Source organism: Carassius gibelio, chromosome A19, assembly GCF_023724105.1.
Source record: "Carassius gibelio isolate Cgi1373 ecotype wild population from Czech Republic chromosome A19, carGib1.2-hapl.c, whole genome shotgun sequence".
NCBI classification, from domain to species: Eukaryota; Metazoa; Chordata; class Actinopteri; order Cypriniformes; family Cyprinidae; genus Carassius; species Carassius gibelio.
The window spans coordinates 18,843,735-18,863,232 of record NC_068389.1 but is presented as its reverse complement, the minus strand read 5'-3'; the positions used below and the strand labels follow the sequence as shown (position 1 = coordinate 18,863,232).

Genomic DNA, 19,498 nt, shown 5'->3' with positions numbered 1-19,498 from the left:
TGTGATGTTTCTTTAAAAAAAAGTATTATGAATGGCATCTTTTCATCTCATAGTCAACATTATGTAAAATTGTATACCACCAGTTCAAGAAGCACTCATATAAACTCCTCCTGTTTATGAAGTCCACAAGAGCATAGCTCAAAGGGAACATTGCCCCAGCAGTGATCATTGGGTCTGGCATGCCTGATTAGATGTGTTATTGGACTGATTTCCAAGCTGGAAATGAGTTGGCTTATTTTCATGGGCTTTTCCGATTTAAAGAGTAATTAGACATCTCTAGAATAGTTTATCTTAGTTTGTGTGTGCGCGTGTGTAATAGTATTGGTCCATTTCCATGTAGAAGGAAGTGATTATCATTAGGTCCTAAAGAGAAAATGGATTTGAAACTTTTTTTTTTTTTTTCTTCACCAAGCTCTCCTGATGGGTTTAATGAAAAAGAATTTGCCACTTAGGAGGAGTAGGGAATTATGCTCTTTTTATTCTCTTTTTTGTCTCTGTCTCTATCAAGTAAAACTGTCTCACTGTCTTCCTATTATTCATGGTAATTATGACTCTGCAAATTCAGTGAACATAATTTAAATTAAAATAAATATTTGTGTATGTTTTCTATTGATCATAGCATCATTAATTCACCTAAAGATGGAGCAGAGCATTGTAACCAGTCATATATCCAGATGAGCACACATTTTGATGATTCAGGTACCTGAATTGGAGTTCTGAAGTGACTGAAAGTGACATGACATACAACCAAGTATGGTGATGACCCATTCTCGGAATTCATGCTCTGCATTTAACCCATCCAAAGTGCACACACACAGCAGTGAACACAAACACACTGTGAACACACACCTGGAGCAGTGGGCAGCCATTTATGCCCGTGGAGCAGTTAGTGGTTCAGTGCCTTGCTCAAGGGTACCTCAGTCGTGGTGTTGAGGGTGGAGAGAGAGCACTGTGCATTCACTTCCCCCACCTACAATTCCTGCCGGCCTGAGACTTAAACTCGCAACCATTGGATTACAAGTCCAAATCTCTAACCATTAGGCCACGACTTATTATACCCAAGTGCCCATCCTTATTATATTTTATGCCTTGTACATCTCCATTATCTAATTTGCATATTTTTAGTAAATCTGGTGATAAAACATATGTAAATTGCTATCAGTGGGTACAATTCATTTTTAAAGGGGTAGTTCACACTAATAGTATGTCATCATTTATTCACTCTCATGTCATTCCAAACTCTGGTTTTGTTCATATAATCAAAGTCAGTCATTGTCCAGTGTTGTTTTGGACTTCAGTGACTTTTATTGTATGAACAAAAATCTTCTTTTATGTTCCACAGAAGAAAAAAGTCATGCAAGATTGGAACATGAGGGTGAGTAAATGATGACCAATTGAATTTTTTATGAACTAAACTTAATTCACATCGGGCCTTGATTCCCATGAACATCTTTTGTGTTAAATTGCCTTTGTAAAACGAAAAGTTTTTTTTTTTCCAAGGCACATGCCAAAGAAACCCAGGCGTTGTGTTATGTGCAAATAAACTGTATTTGTCAATCACACATTTGACATCTGAATGGATTTAAGGGGAAAAGGAGGGGAGTTTTGTATTCCTCCATGATTAATCAGTGTAGTGTGGGTGTCTTATCAGGCAACAAATTCTGGGACAACTTGTTCCTCTGTGTTCGTAAATTAGTCATTGTGGATTGCGCAAATGTTTCCTTTGCGTTTTCCGTTCCTTTGCCTTTAGTCGGATGAGAATTACCAGGAGTCACAATGTTGAATAACACCACCGTCACTTACATTAAACATTTGTCATAATGCTGCTGCAATAAACTGGAAGCTTTTTTTCCCCTCTGTTACTGATGGATGAGACTGAATTTATTATATTCAAAGAGGGAAAAATGCTGTTGCCATGATGGCATGTCTTCCCCAGAGTCATTGTGTTGTCTTATTAATATTTATCATTGAGTTGTTTGTCACATGCCCTTATATGACCTAGCTGCTAATGTGTTTCAGAGTCTATATACAATATGGCATACACTGTATGTCATCCAGTTAGTAGTTTCCACTTGAGAGTTTTAAATTCTGTTACTTATTTTTGGTTCTTCAACATTGGAGAAACATTTTTAAATAATTACTTTTTCAGCAAAATAAAAAAAAAAGTTGTCTCAGGCATGTTGTCTAGATGCTAAGCTGTTTGTTGACTTGGGTCACTATTTGGAAATGCAACAATTTTATTTTTTTGAATTTATGTTCACCTCTGTAACTTTCACGGGGGTCTTCCTGTTATAATGTGACCAAAGGATCTGTGTAATTAGGCCCAGACTTGCCCTGGCAGAATTTCCGGCCCCTTGAAAACAAACCAGAAGGAAACGAGAGGAAAAAATGTAATTGTATGTAATGAAGCAATTCCAACACCCACATGCAAGCAACATTGTTCTCTCTTCTCCCAGACAGATTGATTTTTAGTTTAATTACTTACTGCAGAATGTTTTAGATGAGGCATTAGGGTCTGTAATAATCTTAATAAGCCAAAAACGCACTTGGTCATGTAAACACGGTAACCTATTTTTATTTATCGGAGTAAGGTCATAAACAGTGTAAACAAACTGGTCCCAACAGGTAGATTTCTTTTTGCCTCTTACTCCTATTTTGCACAGCATGTAAATGCAATAACCCCACTTTCTTTTGGCTTATTGAAGTGTGCATGTGTGACATGTGACAAATGTATGGAATACTCTGAGTCAGATATGCAAATGATTATATTTTGACGTCACTAAAAGGGAATAACCTGATTTATTAATGAAGTCATGTAAACGCTGCTTGCTTGCGTTGGCAAGTTACTGATGTGCATGTAAATCGGCAACACTGGTTATTTTAATAAACTGATATTTGTGAGTTATCAGCTTTTGGGTGTGCATGTTCACTGTTTAATAAAATCGAGTTATGATTGACCTCACACATTACAGTTGCCTGACATCCATTATGATGGCTGAAACTTGGAAACTTGTCATATGAGCAGCCAGTCAGTAATGATGCCAGTGGAAAGTTTCACAGACTTCACTGAACGGAAATGAGTCAGATGGATTCAGTTAGCGATCTGATCGATTCAGTGTGTTTTCTTGCATTAATTAGGATTACACAGTCTTTTTTATTCAATTCAAACAGGAAACTCACAACAAAAGTAAAATATAGAGAATGTATTTGGTTGTGATGTAGTTTTGCTTATGAATGTTGTATTGTGATGGAGCTGTTCTGTTTTTAAGGGCTTTAAGAATATCAGTTTTTATTTTTTTTAAGGCCCGTGGTGAACATTTACCTGGAGAGACTTTTCCTGTCAACATAAGTGACACACAGCCATACAGTACCTGAAATGTGAATTTTTAAACCATTGTGTGAGTTTCTAACAAGAGCTTCAGCTATATCGGATTTATCAAGGCTTTAAACTCACATACTTGCAGAAATTGTTGTCTTTATGTAGCAAATGCCAATTGATATCATGAGTGTGCATGAGCAAGGTCAAGGTAGATAGATATTGTAGTTAATATAGTAAGCTTTTGGTCATATATATTTGTTTGAAATTCCAATACATTAACAGATTTGAGGAAGTGACAACCTTCAGCTTGAACTTTAGCTTGATGATTTAATATCTTCAATAACAGTTTTACTAGATAACATCTCATCAAATAATTGGAAGTGTCAGAGAAAGAGGAGCAATGTAATATCCTTTTCCCATATGAAAGGTGTCTTCTTACTGAGAGGGGGGTCATTACTTGCCAATGAACCTCAAGGTTATAAAGATAAATCACTGATTCTAAACATTAGGACTCCTTCCTGGACTAATTTCCTGGTCTCTGTGGTTCATGGCTGTTTAAAGTGTCGAGTCATCAACTTTAAGGGCTCTTTTGAGGGTTTCATCCCTATCAACGAAAGGGTAATGAGATCCAGCACCTTGCTGATTATCACACACCGACCAGAATTTGGCATCACCAGCCTCACCAGTCGAGATGGTGCACTTCCTAGCCACTTACAGTACATGCTTACCACGTGACATGATATAGGTCTTATCAAATTGACAGGTCAAGCAGCCAATTACAGTGTGATTTTTTTTTTTTGCTATTGCTCACATTCTGTGGGAATGCAATAAGGTCAAAGGAGGCAAAAGAGACTTTATCTGCTGGTTTGTATCTTTTATAAAATGTTTTCTTTTTAGAAAAAATGTTGCTTTCACACAATTTCATCTCATATTTTGTTAAGTTTGTTTCTAGACTAAAAAATCTGAATCAGAATCAGAAAGAGCTTTATTGCCAAGTATGCTTACGCATACAAGGAATTTGTTTTAGTGACATAAGCTTCCAGTACACAGAGACAACAACACAGAAAAAAAAAAAAAAAAAAAAAAAAGAGATTTACAAATTGGCAAATAAGTGTTTAAACAATTGTGCTATAAATGATAATGGAATAGGATTGAGTGAGATGCAGGAATGTTCTAGGATGGAGGGTAAACAAATAAATATAAGGATATTGCACGTTTATAAGCATAAGTAGGGAACATTTAACTGTTCATGAGGTAGATTGACTGGGGGAAGAAACTGTTCTTGTGCCTTGCTGTTCTGGTGTTTGCGGCTCTGAGGCGCCGGCCAGATGGCAAAAGTTCAAAGATGGGGTGACTTGGATGTGAGGGATCCAGAGTGATTTTCTGAGCCCATTTCCTCACTCTGGATGTATACAGTTCTTGAAGGGTGGGCAGGGGAGCACCAATAATCCTTTCAGCAGTCCGAACAGTTCTCTGTAGTCTTCTGATGTCTGATTTTGTTGCTGAACCAAACCAGACAGTTATTGAAGTACAGAGGACAGACTCAATGACGGCCGAGTAGAACTGTTTTAGCAGCTCCTGTGGCAGGTTAAACTTCCTCAGCTGACGAAGGAAATACAACCTTTGTTGGGCCTTTTTTACAATGGAGTCAATGTGATTGTCCCACTTCAGGTCCTGAGAGATGGTGGTTCCCAGGAATCTGAATGACTCCACTGCAGTCACAGTGCTGTTCATGATGGTGAGTGGGGAAAGTGCATGTGGGTTTCTCCTAAAGTCCACGATCATCTCCACTGTTTTGAGCGTGTTCAGCTCCAGGTTGTTAAGACTGCACCAGACAGCCAGCTGCTCAACCTCTTGTCTGTAAGCAGACTCATCACCGTCCTGGATGAGGCCGATGACTGTAGTGTCATCTGCAAACTTTAGGAGCTTGACAGAGGGGTCTTTAGAGGTGCAGTCGTTGGTGTACAGGGAGAAGAGCAGAGGGGAGAGAACACATCCCTGAGGGGCACCAGTGTTGGTGGAGCAGCAATTCGATGTGAATTTCCCCAGTCTCACTAACTGTTGCCTATCTGTCAGAAAGCTGGTTAAATGCTGGGTTGAAAGCAAGAGCAGCTAATGAGAATCTGTGGGAAGAAAACTGCTATCTGTAGACTGTTCCAGTTCATCACAGTTTACCTGACATTGGGTTACAATGACCCAGCGCTGGATAGGTGTTTGAGGGGGTTCATCATTTATATTGACAGTAAAATTGACCCAGCAGCTGAGCTACAGAAAAACTACCCAGCACCTTGGTCAAATCTTTTTAAAAATAACCCAATAAAATGACCCGATAGACTGAACCCAGCATTTTTTAGAGTGTAGTATATTTTCTGATCCTTTTTTAAGGATGCCTTTTTTGGTAAATGCTCCTGAGGTTTAGGTTCCTAATTTTTTATTTAATGACAATAAACAATGTGGTTGGAATTTTGATTTTGGTTGCAATGTTTTGAAAGTCTGAGGTTCTGTGTTTGTATGTGAGGTTTGTGGAAGGAAATCAGTCTCAGGCAGAGGAAGTTCTTCTTCAGGAACAATGCAGACAGGCACACTCAGGCTAAATAAATTATCACGGGGCTATTTTTAAGCTGAAGTGTAAATGCAGTAATCCTCCTTGCAGGAGCTGAGAAGAACCTAAATCCATTGGCACATGAGGGAATACAGCCCTCCCTCATCTCTGCTCAATCTAACCCCCTCCTCCCGTTTTTTCTGTGTCATCATTCTCATCTTAAATTAGAGATGTTGTTTTATTCCCTCTCATGTGAACGGCAAATGTAAATCCATTATAAATATCAGCACCACACAAATCACAAAAGAACAATTGAAGTTAATTGATTAAATATTAAAAGACATTACAATGGCGCCAGCGTAGTCAGAGACAGATTAGGGAATTCGCTAAAAATGCATCCCCTGATAGCATTGTTGGTTTGCACATGCATTGTTTTAGGACCCAATTCACTAAAGGAATCTAAATATGTCTGCCGTTAAAATGCTTTTTTTCCAATCACTTTTGGATGCCCTGATTAATACAAATGTATCACCTGCTTTTAATAAGCTATAATAGCAAAGTGTGAATAAGGTGAAATCTATAGGAAATCTAATATGTCTAATATGCACTGAAAAGAATGACGCCCTCTTTATTTAAACAAAACACAGGACTATTTTAATGCATATTTAAATTGAATTGCAGGTGGTTTGCAAATAAAAAAGTGGTGGACGTTTAACATTTACCCCTGACTTTCCTTTGTGGCCGTTGCACCTCCTATATAGAGTTTGTTGTATTTTTGTGTAATATTCAGTCTCTACTAATGGAATCTAATAGCGCATAATGACTTGCTGTTAATTATCAGCTGAAGGTTAGTTTTACAAGGTTAATGATGGCAGGGAGAGTGTATTCTCATGCGGGGCTCAAGTCCTTCAGGTATCTGTTAATGCCAGTTAAGGGTGAGCAGCATGCTCCATTGAAACTGCAGCCATTACTGCATCAGCATCCCTAAGTGGAAAAGTTACAAAGGTCTTTGGAACCATTCATGGACGTTTTGTAAAACTTGTAAGAGACAGTGCTGTGATTCTGCATTTGATTAACATTTTTCTGTTTTTATTTTAGTAATTAAGCTTTATCTTGCAGTAACAGTTTAGATGCCGCAGGCTGATAGGTCCTTTATATGCAATTTGCTAGCAGTCACGTAATTTCCTACATGACACAAGCTGATTGGTCTCTGCTGATTCTACTGATTAAATTGTTGCTCAACATTTAAATAGTCAGGTCCAGTGTTTGCTTGTAAGCTTTAGTTCCTGCTAAAACCTCCACCTCCCCCAGTTCCACCTGTCTAGATCTGTGACAGGATTTATGTATGCCTATTCATGCAGCAGCAACATATCTTACATGCTCACAGTAGCGTTCCTGTGTATTTACTGGCAGTAGCAGTTGCTTTTGCTCTGTCAAGACTACAGATCCATTAACATACTAAAACAAAATATATGATTTAATAATTATATTATTATATTTATTAAAATATTAATAAAATATATTCTACATTATAATATATTATTATTCATATAAATAAATATGCATTTAATTTCTATATATAAAGAATTTACCATAAATTGCATAGAAGAGGAAAAGTAGGCTGTAAAAGTCTCTGTAAAAGGGATTTGGTTCATCCCTTTTCAATCATACCATCCTTCTCAACACTCTAAAAACTGCTGGGTTGAAAACAACCCAATTTGGGTTATTTTGACAACCCAGCGCTGGGTCAAAAAGGGACGAACCCAGCGCTGGGTTGTTTTAACCCAACCAGTTGGGTTATCATATTTAACCCAGCCTGTTGGGTTGCCTTTTTTATGGTTTAAAATGACTATATTGCAGGGTTTAAAAAAAACAGAGCGGGTGTTTTTTTATCACTGTATTTCAGAAGGAAAACTACTGTATTTAGAAAATGTTCGATATCATTTCGCATGTGCTTGATAAGGCAGCGTTTGTGAGCTCAGCACCGCTCTGCAGCCGTTACCGGAGAAACCTACCTCTCCCGCTCTTAGCGCCTCCTGCTGGCAGAAAATAAACTCGCAGAGTGCAGCCATGTGGGGAAACAATGCATTTCTACGTTAAAATTAACCCAAATTGAGCTAGGCATTAAACCTACAAGTGTTGTTCATTTTAAATATCACTTTTACACACAAATAATAATTACCAAAAGGAAAATATTTATTAAAAACAAGAGAAAAGTCAAAAAGTAACATGTTAGAAGAAATGCAGAAAAGGATGGCATTAACAGCTACAGAGTTCATAAACAAAGCATTGAATATTTGATGAATATAACTTAAGATCAAATTGGACTTTGTTCAATTGTATATATTGTATAAAAATATACGAAAACACATACAATAAATTTACAATTAGTTAGTTTTTTTTCCAACTATTCTGGCATGACAGTACACAAATAAATCACAACATTAACTTTGATATTATAACCTTTAACAGACGCATGTGTGTGTGTGTGTGTGAAAGAATGTGAGCAGGTGTATGAATGACAGAGTGTAAACTTTTCTACTAAACAACACAGAAAAAGCATTTAACTTTTTTTTTTTAACAAATTATACACTTACAGTTTGTTTCATAGTCCATGAATACAGATCATGCATCACGGTCAATTTTCATGATCTCTTTAGCATAACTGATGTAGTCATGAAGAAACCCCATCAGCACAGCATGTGACATCTTCTACATCATCCAGGGCAGCGTCCTCCTTTAAAACCGCCGCTGCATCAGTTTAGGGCAAAGAAGATTCTCCTCTCTGACCAGCATTCATCCCAGTCACCGCCTGCTCTTCATCAGTGGCCTAAGAGAAACACATTTGAAAAACTTAAACATTTAATTCAACTATCCATTTTCAGGTAGAGGTGTATTCACATCCGTAAGGATAGGTAAATAATCTGTTTTAAAGTTTCAACACTTTGTGCGGTTGTTTAATGTCTCAGTGCACCACAGCTCTAATGAAGTCTATAATGGCAGCACTAGTGTGAGGACATGCGATATTGTTTGAATAAATATTGCTTTCAGAAAGCTTCTTTACTGAAACATTAAAACAGACATGACATTCACATACCTCACAATATTCATGTACATGGAGGGCTGCTCTTCAAACCGTTAGTTCACCAAATAATTAAAATGTTCATAATTTACTCTCCCCATGTTTTTCCAGACTCATACAAACTCTGTTCATTTTTTGGAAAACATATGAATATATTTAATATTCTCTTTTTGTGTCCTCCATTGCTGGTCTGGGAGACCAATATTTTATTTTGAACATACATGTTTGCTATCATATAATTTAAGATGTATTCATATATAAATATCAGAATTTACTTCTACAATAACTCTATATTTATGAAGCTTGAAAATACTGATTATCTAAACTATAAATGGATTAACAAATATTATGAGAAAACTAAAAATATATTAATTTATGTTGTAAAGACAGACAAAAGTCTTATAGGTTTGGAATGACTTGAGGGCAAGTAAATGATTTTTTGTGTGAACTTTACCTCTAAGAGCGAAGACCAAGAATAATGACTCTCCAAATCAGACAACTCCAAAGTTGGTTTGAGTTCTGCAATGAAAAACACAGACATCAATGGTTTTAATGAAATGAGCACATAATCACACTGTTGTTGCATCAAAATGTGAAGTAAACTGGCAGGAGACAACAGAAAAATTTATTTTCTAAAAATAACTTACATAAAATCTCAAGGGAATGATGATCTCCCATGTCTCTTGCTTTTAACATCTACAAAAACAAAAAACAAACATTATTTTACTCTTAGTAAAAAAACAACAACTGATAACATGAAATTATGAAGTTTACTTGCCTTAAACTATCTTTCCCTCTCTTCAGAAGAAGCTGAGAAAACCTCCTCCTCACACAAGCAGACTTCTGTGTCCTTAACTCCAGTTAGTTTGAGATCTGCAAAGAGGGACATCAATGGTTTCAATAAAATATTAACATATACATACATACATATATAAAATCACACTTATTTTGCATCAAAATGTGAAGTTAACAGGCAGGACACAACAGAAACATACATTTTCTAAAAAAAAAAAGTAATAATAATTTAACTTACATCAGTCTCAAAAGAATGAAGTTATCTTGTCTCTGGATTTCAACATCTAAAAAAAAACACACACATTATTTTAGTCTTAGTAAAAAATAAAGATAACTTGATGTTATTCTGAAGTTTACTCTCCTTAAACTCGTCTGTCCCTCTCTTCAGAAGAACACCTCCTCCTCATCCTCACACAAGTCTGTGACTCCTCACACAAACAGCTTCTGTGTCTTTAACTCTCAGCGCGAGGACAATGAAGACAGGAGCTGGACAAGTCTGAAACATTACATGTAAAACATACTTTTAACAGTTACCACTTCAACAGCCTCTAAATAATTATGCTAGTCTTTACTACACAATGGCGTTTCCTTTAGGAGACAAACATACATTCAGTTTAACCGCGAAAAAAAAAAAGACAAATTCACATGAGCGTAACCGTGACCATAACCGTCTGTTAACGCCTCAAAGAGAACAGATAATGTAAAATCTTATGTAAATATGACAAAACACATTCACAGACGTTATATTAAAAGTACATCCTCCGTTCAGTAACGTTACATGAGGCAGTTAAGACCTCCGTGTCCGAGGCGAAAACCGCGTCCGTTTTTTTTATATAACGTTAGATATAACGTTAAGCTCCTTTGTTTCCGCCTTTCATAAAACCTTCCGCCTTTCATACAACCGGGTAAACAATAAAAGATAACTTTACATTTTGAATATTTAACGTTACTTACCATAGTCTTTCACTCGCTTCTCGCTTCTATCACGCTGAGAAAATGGCGGCTGCTCGCACTGGAGAGACGTACGATTTTGACGTGACGTGCGTGCTCTCCTTCACGTCCGCGTCCTCAACCCACCCCCGCTGGGTTAAAAAAGATAGTTATTTTCAACCCAAACTTGGGTTAAAACATCCCAAAGTCCTATCCAACGGCCTCAACCCAGCAGTTGGGTTGAAAAAACAACCCAGCGTTTTTTAGAGTGAAGCCTTCACTGCCTTGTGGCCTGCAAAGCATTGGATGTTGTGCAGGAGAGAGGACTGAAGGCATGGGATATGCTCAGGCATTTTATGGTAGGCACAAAAGAGCAAATAACTACATAAGTAAACCCATTTATTTCACCTTGTACAAGATACTGCAATCTTCTGTTTGTTGTTGGAAATCAGGGCAGAGAAGAGAAGAAAACTTGTAAGTTGCAGCAGAACAGGACGACCTATTTACGCTTCGCAGTGTACAAGGAAGAATGCATTGAATGTATTGTACTTACTGTAAATGTGGTAGTCTGTAAATGTTTTTCCCTTGCAGGCAGAAATTCCAGAACTGTACAGGGTACAGTGTGACAGATGGGGCCTGTGGATGAAAATATATGTGTGTGAACAGAGCAGATGCTGCATTAGGGTGTAACTAGTCATGCAAACATAAATCCATCAAATTCAAGCCTCTTGAAAATGAACATCAGATAACATTTTGAGAATGAAGTGATCACATTATTAAATGAAAAATGAATGATAAATCCGTACAGCATCCCAACCATGCTAAAATACTTGATATTGCTTCAGGCTTAAATTGCTCTGTAGGATGACCTTTAATATGGAATTTATGTATCTGCAAGGGACTTGATGGGGCTTCTTTAATGCGTTGTTTTTTATGTAGTTAAGAATTTACATTAACTTTGATACCATTTAAAAGTCTGGGGTAAGTAAGATTTTAAAATAAGAAATTAATACTTTTATTCAGCAAGATTTCTATTTTCTAAACAAATATAGTTCTTTTGAAATTCTGTTCTTCAAAGATTCCTGTGAAGAAAATGTCATGATTTCCACATGAATAATAAGCAACAAAGCATAGTGTGACGAGAGGGGTGGGGACGAGAGCCGTGGGAGCGGAGCGAGGCCAGTGGAGTTAATGAGAATGAGCGACACCTGCGCCACTCACCGGTCTCGAGTCCCACGGAGGAGCTCCAGAAGGATAAAAGGAGGAGGAACGAGCCATGTTTTGGTTTTGTTTATGTTTGTGCACGGGAGGGTCGTCCGCGAGGGGCAGTCGCGCTGTTTTGTTTAATTTTATTGTTAAAGTTTTTGTTTGAATGTCCGCCGGTTCCCGCCTCCTCCTTCCTGACTTACACACTGTGTTACACATTGATAATAATGAGAACCATTATTAATCATTTAGAACCAATTCTAGAGTATCAAATCAACATATTATTTTTCTATTTAAAGCAGTAATGGCTGCTGAAAATTCAGCTTTGCCTTCACAGGAATAAATGACATTAGAAAAAAATGCAATTGTAATATTTCACAATATTACTGTTTTCACTGTATTTTAATCAAATAAATGCAGCTTTGGTAATTGATGTTATTTTGTTGAATTTAAAAAATTAAGTTGATCACTATATATATATATATATATATATATATATATATATATATATATATGCAGAGAATTCTTATTTATTTAATATTTAATCAATTCTAAAAACATTATGGACTCCAAATTTCGAATGTAGTGTACTGTAGGTTACGCCAATATGTTTAATAAATGAATAGCACTGATACATTCATGAAGTGCATTAACCCCTGCTGCAGTTTCAGGTCCAATCAACTGTGAAATAATAGAACTATAATAACCTAACTTCATAGTTTGTGAGCATTTACAGAAACAGAAGTTGTGCATGTCAGAGCCATCATTGAACCCTTACAGTCATCCAATCAGAGCACATCTTGACTACACTACAAAGGGAAGAGCTGTCAGTTTTTAGTGGTGCTGCAAAAGCTCAGGGTTATGTTAGGCAAGGAGGAGAATCTGGTGTTGAGGCAGGCGAGCGTTGTGCTCTGATTCAATAACACTGGTAAGAACTCATTATGAATGCATTGGTAGCCTCCAGCTTCTGTTTCTCCTGAGCTTTCCAGGATTCCTGGCACTCCATTTCTCTCTCTCTTCCTTTCCACTCTCTCCCACACCATTCTCATGGCTTCTCAACTGTGATGTATTTGTATCCGATCAATCATTTCAACTAATGCTTAAAAGAAGTGATGTGGAAGAGAGAAGGGGAAAGATCTAATATCATATTTTTCCCCCTTTCATGTGCTATACATCACATCAAGGAAAGGTTGCATTGATAAACATCAGGTTATTTTGATAGGAGTTCAAGTATTTTATAAAAGCAGTCTTGGTGCACTGAATCCAGACTACAGGGATGCAGGTTTTGCAGCTAGAGCCATACAGCATGAGCAGATCTCATTGTTTCAGTACTGCCTTGAGAATGGAGCGGGTCCTCGGTACTGTTCTCCCACTGTCACATTTCAGCCTGTGATAATTAATCAGAGAGCAGAGAATGAATCAAAAGAACATAAAAGGGGAATGACTCATTTGCAGTGCTTTTTGTAATTCTTTCTGTCTGGGGATTGCTTTGTTAAAAGGGTATCCATTGAAATTGTGGTACAGTGTTATTGTTCTAGTCTCAGACGTTCAGGTTCAAGGTTGACAGAATCATTTTCAGCAGAAGAAATACAATAGACCATTTTTGGTACAGTTGATCTAAAATCCCATTTAAAATCCCTTGCAAAAGTATTACTATTATGTGCTGATGGTGTTGGATGGAATGCCATCAAATTTTGACATATACCAAGGTACTGAATGGTTACCATATTTATATACCAATCTGGCTTCTGAAGAATACCATAGTACTCCCAATATTTATAAGTACCTTTGAGTACCATGTAAATAGCAAATTTCAGTACCATGCTACAGGTACAGTATATCTTAAAGTACCATAGTATCACCTTCCCTTGTGAAAATGAACAATGATTTTATTGTAGTGAAAGTATAGTAACCATGCTTTTTTAACATATTGTTTATCATAACCACATTTTTACTACAAATATCATGGTAAACAATACTTACTGTAGCAAACCCATAGTTAATTTGTGTTACCATGATTTAACTATAGTAATAACCTTTATTTCCCTTTTTTTTTTTTTTTTTTTTTTGTAGTAATGATTAACCATGATACATTTTTTTAAGGGATGGTATAGTCAAAGTGCTTTTTTTTAAAGTACAAACCTTGGCAGAAATATCCAAAGGGCCATTGTGGTATATGGTATCAGATACTTTATGATTTATGTTCTCATATTAACATGGTACCACTAGTTAGTTTTCAACAAATGCTATACATTCACTCTGGTAAATGTTTAAAAACAGTGGAACTGCCATGGTAAAAAAAAAAAAAAAATGCCACAGGATTTTTTCTTAAGAGGTACATAAAACCATGGTATTAGCATGGTACTTTTTGTTACTTTTGTTATTGAAGATGTCTGTACTGTACATTAATTTAATTTGGTTAATGGCTGTAGAGCAGTACTCTTTGGCGAGATGTAGAGATGATTGTGTTTGTGTGTGTGTTCCGTTGTGAATCTAAATATGTACCTGTCTCTGGGCAGCATGTCAGTAGTCCTTGGCAAATTGAAGGAAAATTCCTGACCTTGATTTGCAACAAACAAAAACAAAAACCGGGTGACTTTATCATTCAGCTGAACCTCTAGAGCACCTCCCTCATCCCCTTTTCTCGACAACAGTGTTGTACATGGCTGTTTGGGATGGAGAGCCTGAGCACGCTGCTTTGACAGCTTGTCAGGCCATCCCATTATAATGAATTTCAAATGCTAGATATGCTCTCTGAAGCCAGCAGCCAGTGTGTTCTTGCACTGTTTGTGCTCTAACAGGGTGATCTACGGACGTTGTGTGTGTGTGTGTGTGTGTGTGTGTGTGTGTGAGTGAGGGTGTGGATGCCTAATACAAGCTTTATCACAACATGATTCATACATGAGATTTATTATAGTGTATTCATATTCATTCTACCACTGAATGTCACAGATGTCATATGTCAGTTAAATCGTGATTCATATCATACTTTGCTTTCGGCTCTTTGTTTTTCTCTTTGTCTTTTCTTTCTTCTCCCTGTCTTTCTCTTCTAAAGGTCAGATGAGCTTCTCTGAGATATTCTGAGAGCTTCTTTGCTGCTGAATGCTGGGATAGTGCCTCTGCTATCGATTCACCACTGTTACCACCGTTTTGTTCTCTTTTCCTCGTTTTCCATTTTCTCACACTCTGTATCTTTTGCTTTCTATTCCATCTGGACTCTCTTTCTTTTGTATCAGTTCATCTGTTTGCTTCTACACATGTGCTTTATGTTCTTTCTTGTTAAGTGTACATTGTTTGAAAATTGACATCCTAAGCTGAATAAATAAGGATTCCATTGATGTATTGTTTGTTAGGATTGGACAATATTTGGCTGAGATACAACTATTTGAAAATCTGGAATCTGAGGGTGCAAAAAAAAAAAAGTGAAGTGACATGAAAGTGAAGTGACATTCAGCCAAGTATGGTGACCCATACTCAGAATTTGTACTCTGCATTTAACCCATCCGAAATGCACACACACAGAGCAGTGAACACACACACACTGTGAACACACACTCAGAGCAGTGGGCAGCCATTTATGCTGCAGTACCCGGGGTGGCAGTTGGGGGTTCGATGCCTTGCTCAAGGGCACCTAAGTCGTGGTATTGAAGGTGGAGAGAGAGCTGTTCATGCACTCCCCCCACCCACAAATCCGTCCGGCCCGAGACTAGAACTCACAACCCTTCGATTGGGAGTCCAACCCTCTAACCATTAGGCCACGACTTCCACGATTGAAATTTGTCCAAATGAAGTTCATAGCAATGCATATTACAAATCAAAAATTATGTTTTTATATATTTACGGAAGGAAATTTACAAAAAAATCTTTGTGGAAAATGATCTTTACTTAATATCCGAGTTAAGTATCACTATCATCTTAGATGTTTTTCATGAAATTCTACTAACAATAGAAGCAAACTGTTGACAGTGAGAATACAGAGCTGTAAAACTAACGTGGACAGCATAATGTAGTTAATTTAATATGAAATATAATACAATTGTAATATTGAATATAAATAATAGTACTATTTTCTAGCAATAGTTTGATGAGAAATAATTGAGTCCATCTTTAAATATCTGTTGCAAAACTGAGTACATCTTGTTTATACATAAATCTGATTAATAAGTGGGAAACTGTTGCATTACTTTCTGAACCTCTTGAGTAGATATGTGTGAGACTAGGGTTTTTTTCTGTAGGAAATTATTTTCTCAATAGGAAAGTCTTATGCCCTACATTTATTTTAATTTGGCTATTAATGCTAATAGGCAGCTGTTTTATTGCTCAATGGATATAAAATAAAGACACCAAGGTTCAAGAACATGGCTTGGTTTTTCTCTCATTCAGGAGTACTGATGTTTGGCAAAGGGGTCTGGATCATAATTTGTATTTAAGGTGTTAAGTTCTGAGCTTTATGCAGGCCATGTCAAGTTCTTCAACTCCAGACTCTGTAACCATTTCTTTATGGACCTCGCTGTATCATGGGACTGAAAGGGCCCCTGTTTTGTCTTCACTGGAATTAAAAAGTCTAGCCAAAATCCATTAATTAGAGGGAGTGTTCACATACTTTTGTCCAAGCATTGTATTAAAGATATCTTATTTATGTCAGTGCCCCTCTCCCTCATTCTAAGTAATTTCTCAGTTATGTCCTCTGTAATTACTCTATATTAATTTTCTGTCCGTTGTTTGTGTTTGTGTTTGTGTTTCTCTCTCATGTCTTTTCTCCCTTCTTTTTTTTTTCTTCTCTGCAGCCTCTCTGGAGAGTTCACCATAACTTGAGCATTCCTGGAGATCCTCCGTTCCTTGTCCATCTTCTCAGACGTCCACAGCACACACCAGACTCTGCAGTCTTCCTTCAGTCCAGTTCTCTTAAAACTCTCCTAAAGCAGATCTAGACCCTCTCGCTGACAGTCATAAAAATGGATCCATCTGCTCTTCAGTAGCTCTTTACAGCATATCAGATCCAAACTCTAAGAATCGTCAGGACTACCAATGTTGGACAATGTGAAAGACCTGCTTGCTGAATTATCTTGCTTGTTTTATGTAATCCTTTCTTCTATCTAGATAGATAGCTATATAGGTAATATAGCTCATTTGTCTGTCTATCAATCTATTTTAGCTAGCTAGCTAGCTAATTAGCTATCTTTATATCTAACTTGATTATATAGCTATCTGTAATTGAAATATACATTTATAGCTAGCTATGTAGCTTACTAGCTATCTGGATAGGTAATCAAGATATCTAGCTGCCTTTCTAGCTATCTCTTCACCTGTTACATTCTAACGAAATAGCAACATGTGGACTCCACCCTTTGCACGTCTGAATATTGCTCGTCTTATCCTCTCTCTTGTGTCTGACGTCTCTTAGTATTATTTAAACCGTCTGGTCGGCCTGGTTAGTTGTCTCTTTGTCTTTTTATGTCCTCAAGCTTGAATTCCCTCGCCATCCATCAAAAGCAAGATCCTGCTATTATGTATCCCGTAGACTGAACTGCACTGTGACTGTGACCAGGTCTCTTAAAAAGACAAGCCCACCCTTCCACAGGGAGCTGCGTTCCACCCCAAATCCTTCTTTCATCGCTGGACCAAATGCATTATACTTTCATCTCTTGATCCGGAGCCAATCTTAGGGTTTGACTCATGGTGGAATTCAATTAGAAGGCAGGATGAAGCAACTGAGCTCAGAGCTGTTAAACTGCAAACAATCAGAAATGGGAGACAAATCTTTTTTTTTTCTTTTTTCTATTTTTTTGGTTATGAAAGCAGTAGAAAAAGAAAAATAGATGACATGGCTCTCTGAAGTCTCATCCTGCCATTGGGAAAGACAAGGAAAGGAAAGGGAATGTACTTTTAGGTGTTAAATGGCATTATTAAAAAAAATTATAAATCAGACAGAGCATTATTTTACAGAAAAGATGTGAGATGCCTGTCACTAGGAGCCTTGAACGTCCCATTCACTGTATCTTTTTGAATAGAGATCCTCACAAAGGCATCACTGTTAATATGACATGGCCATTCACTGTTACTTTTTTAACTTGGAAGCACATGCAAAGTACTGAATCAAATGAACTGTGTCTTTGTACCCTTTGATCATTGTCACCTTTGTATCAAACTTCCATTACTTACAAGAGCCTCAGGCATCAACAAGGCTTCTCAACACAAAGAGACTTACCACAATTGTAGCATGACTCTTCAATATTGCATACCTTCCACAAAGGCGCCAACACAGTCGCCAATAAAGGTCCATGACAACGCAGACCCGCCATTGATTAAACCGAGTGGCTCCAGTTGTTTTGAGGGCTACAGTAATCGGTTACATGCTGCTGATCGTGGCATACGGCCATGCCTGTGATGGAAGGTTTGCCTTACAAGATGCTTTAGATTGCAATGAGATCCAAAAATTGAGTGGTATCGATTAGACCACATAGACTCATATTGGCTCTTGTCATGCTCACAGGATGGAGTCAATACTGGGAATCTGGGGAAAAGCATGTTCCAATTAAAAACTAGCTACCATTTCATGCCTTTGTTGGGCCTTGGTGTTTTTTTTATAGCTCAGAGAGGTCTCAATGCCAGGGGCTTTTGAAAACTGAGGAAACTTGTGAAGGGCTGAGAGAGCGAAAACCAAAATGGTCATTGGTTTTATAGCTGCTAAACTAGAATAGATCTCACTATATCGAGAATTTGTGGTTCTTTAGAGAGAAGTTTTTAAAAGGAAATCTCATTTTTGCTCAAAATGGTTTTGTTTTGGACAGTTTAGATGAGCCATAGTAGGAAGTGACAAACAATACACAAGCAACTCTAAATCAGCTATAAAAGACACTGAAGTAGAGTACTTCTTTTCATTTGGATTAGATTATTTGATGGCAAAATGTTCACCCACAAGGGGTTTGTTTTTGATTTGAACTTTATGAGACCATCTCATGGCACATTAACCGCAGAGATCAAGTCAATTCAAATTTTTTCAGCAAAAACTCAACAACAGCATATTGTCGATTCAGACCTTAGGGTGTTTTTGTTATTTTCTAAGGAAAGTGCATGGGAATTATATTAACTTTTTTTAAAGATGACATTTTATAACATATTCTAGAGCTGTACAATATAATAAAATTGTGTTTAATGATCACATAAAAAAGTTATACATAGTACTTATATATGAAACATATACATAATATATATAATGTTCTTTGATACACATTAAGATCAAATAACAATGACTCATGAGTCATTCTCATGAGAGTCTTCAAATAAAAATAATACCCACAATGGAAAACAAAAAGGCAAACTTTAATGATCCTTTTTGATCTTCAAGGCGGTAGACCTTGAAAAAACGTACAAGGTTAATTAATGAATTCACATTCCCTTGTCAGCTCCTTTATTTGTGAGATTTGCCATTAGATCCACAAAGACTCCCAACACTTCTTTCAGGAATAGAATACAGATACGCACCTCTCTGTCAGTGTAGTTCCATTGGACATAATATAAAAACGTGTTAGATTGCCATTCTAACTCTAGAAAGCTGTACCTTTGATTGTGGAGCTGCGTTTAGTGGATTATTGATGTCCACACATGTACTGATGTTGTTCAT

At 37.1% G+C, this 19,498-nt stretch overlaps 1 protein-coding gene and 1 long non-coding RNA gene across 5 annotated transcripts in view; one reads left to right on the top strand and one right to left on the bottom strand.

Moving 5' to 3' along the window:
* The window catches only part of LOC127935395 (sterile alpha motif domain-containing protein 12), an 84,541-nt gene extending 66,110 nt beyond the window's left edge, over nt 1-18,431 (top strand). For all 4 annotated transcript variants that reach the window (XM_052533219.1, XM_052533222.1, XM_052533218.1 and 1 more), the window contains exon 5: nt 16,662-18,431. In XM_052533219.1, the coding sequence (XP_052389179.1) occupies nt 16,662-16,805 (144 nt within the window). In that variant the 3' untranslated portion in view covers nt 16,806-18,431. The remainder of the gene's footprint in view (nt 1-16,661) is intronic.
* Nucleotides 7,733-10,946, bottom strand: LOC127935398 (uncharacterized). The gene is made up of 5 exons (XR_008148083.1): nt 10,693-10,946; nt 9,977-10,234; nt 9,591-9,816; nt 9,398-9,462; nt 7,733-8,691 (listed from the first exon to the last, which is right to left on the bottom strand). It is a non-coding gene; the product is annotated as an uncharacterized LOC127935398 (long non-coding RNA).
* Nucleotides 18,432-19,498: the final 1,067 nt, after the last annotated feature.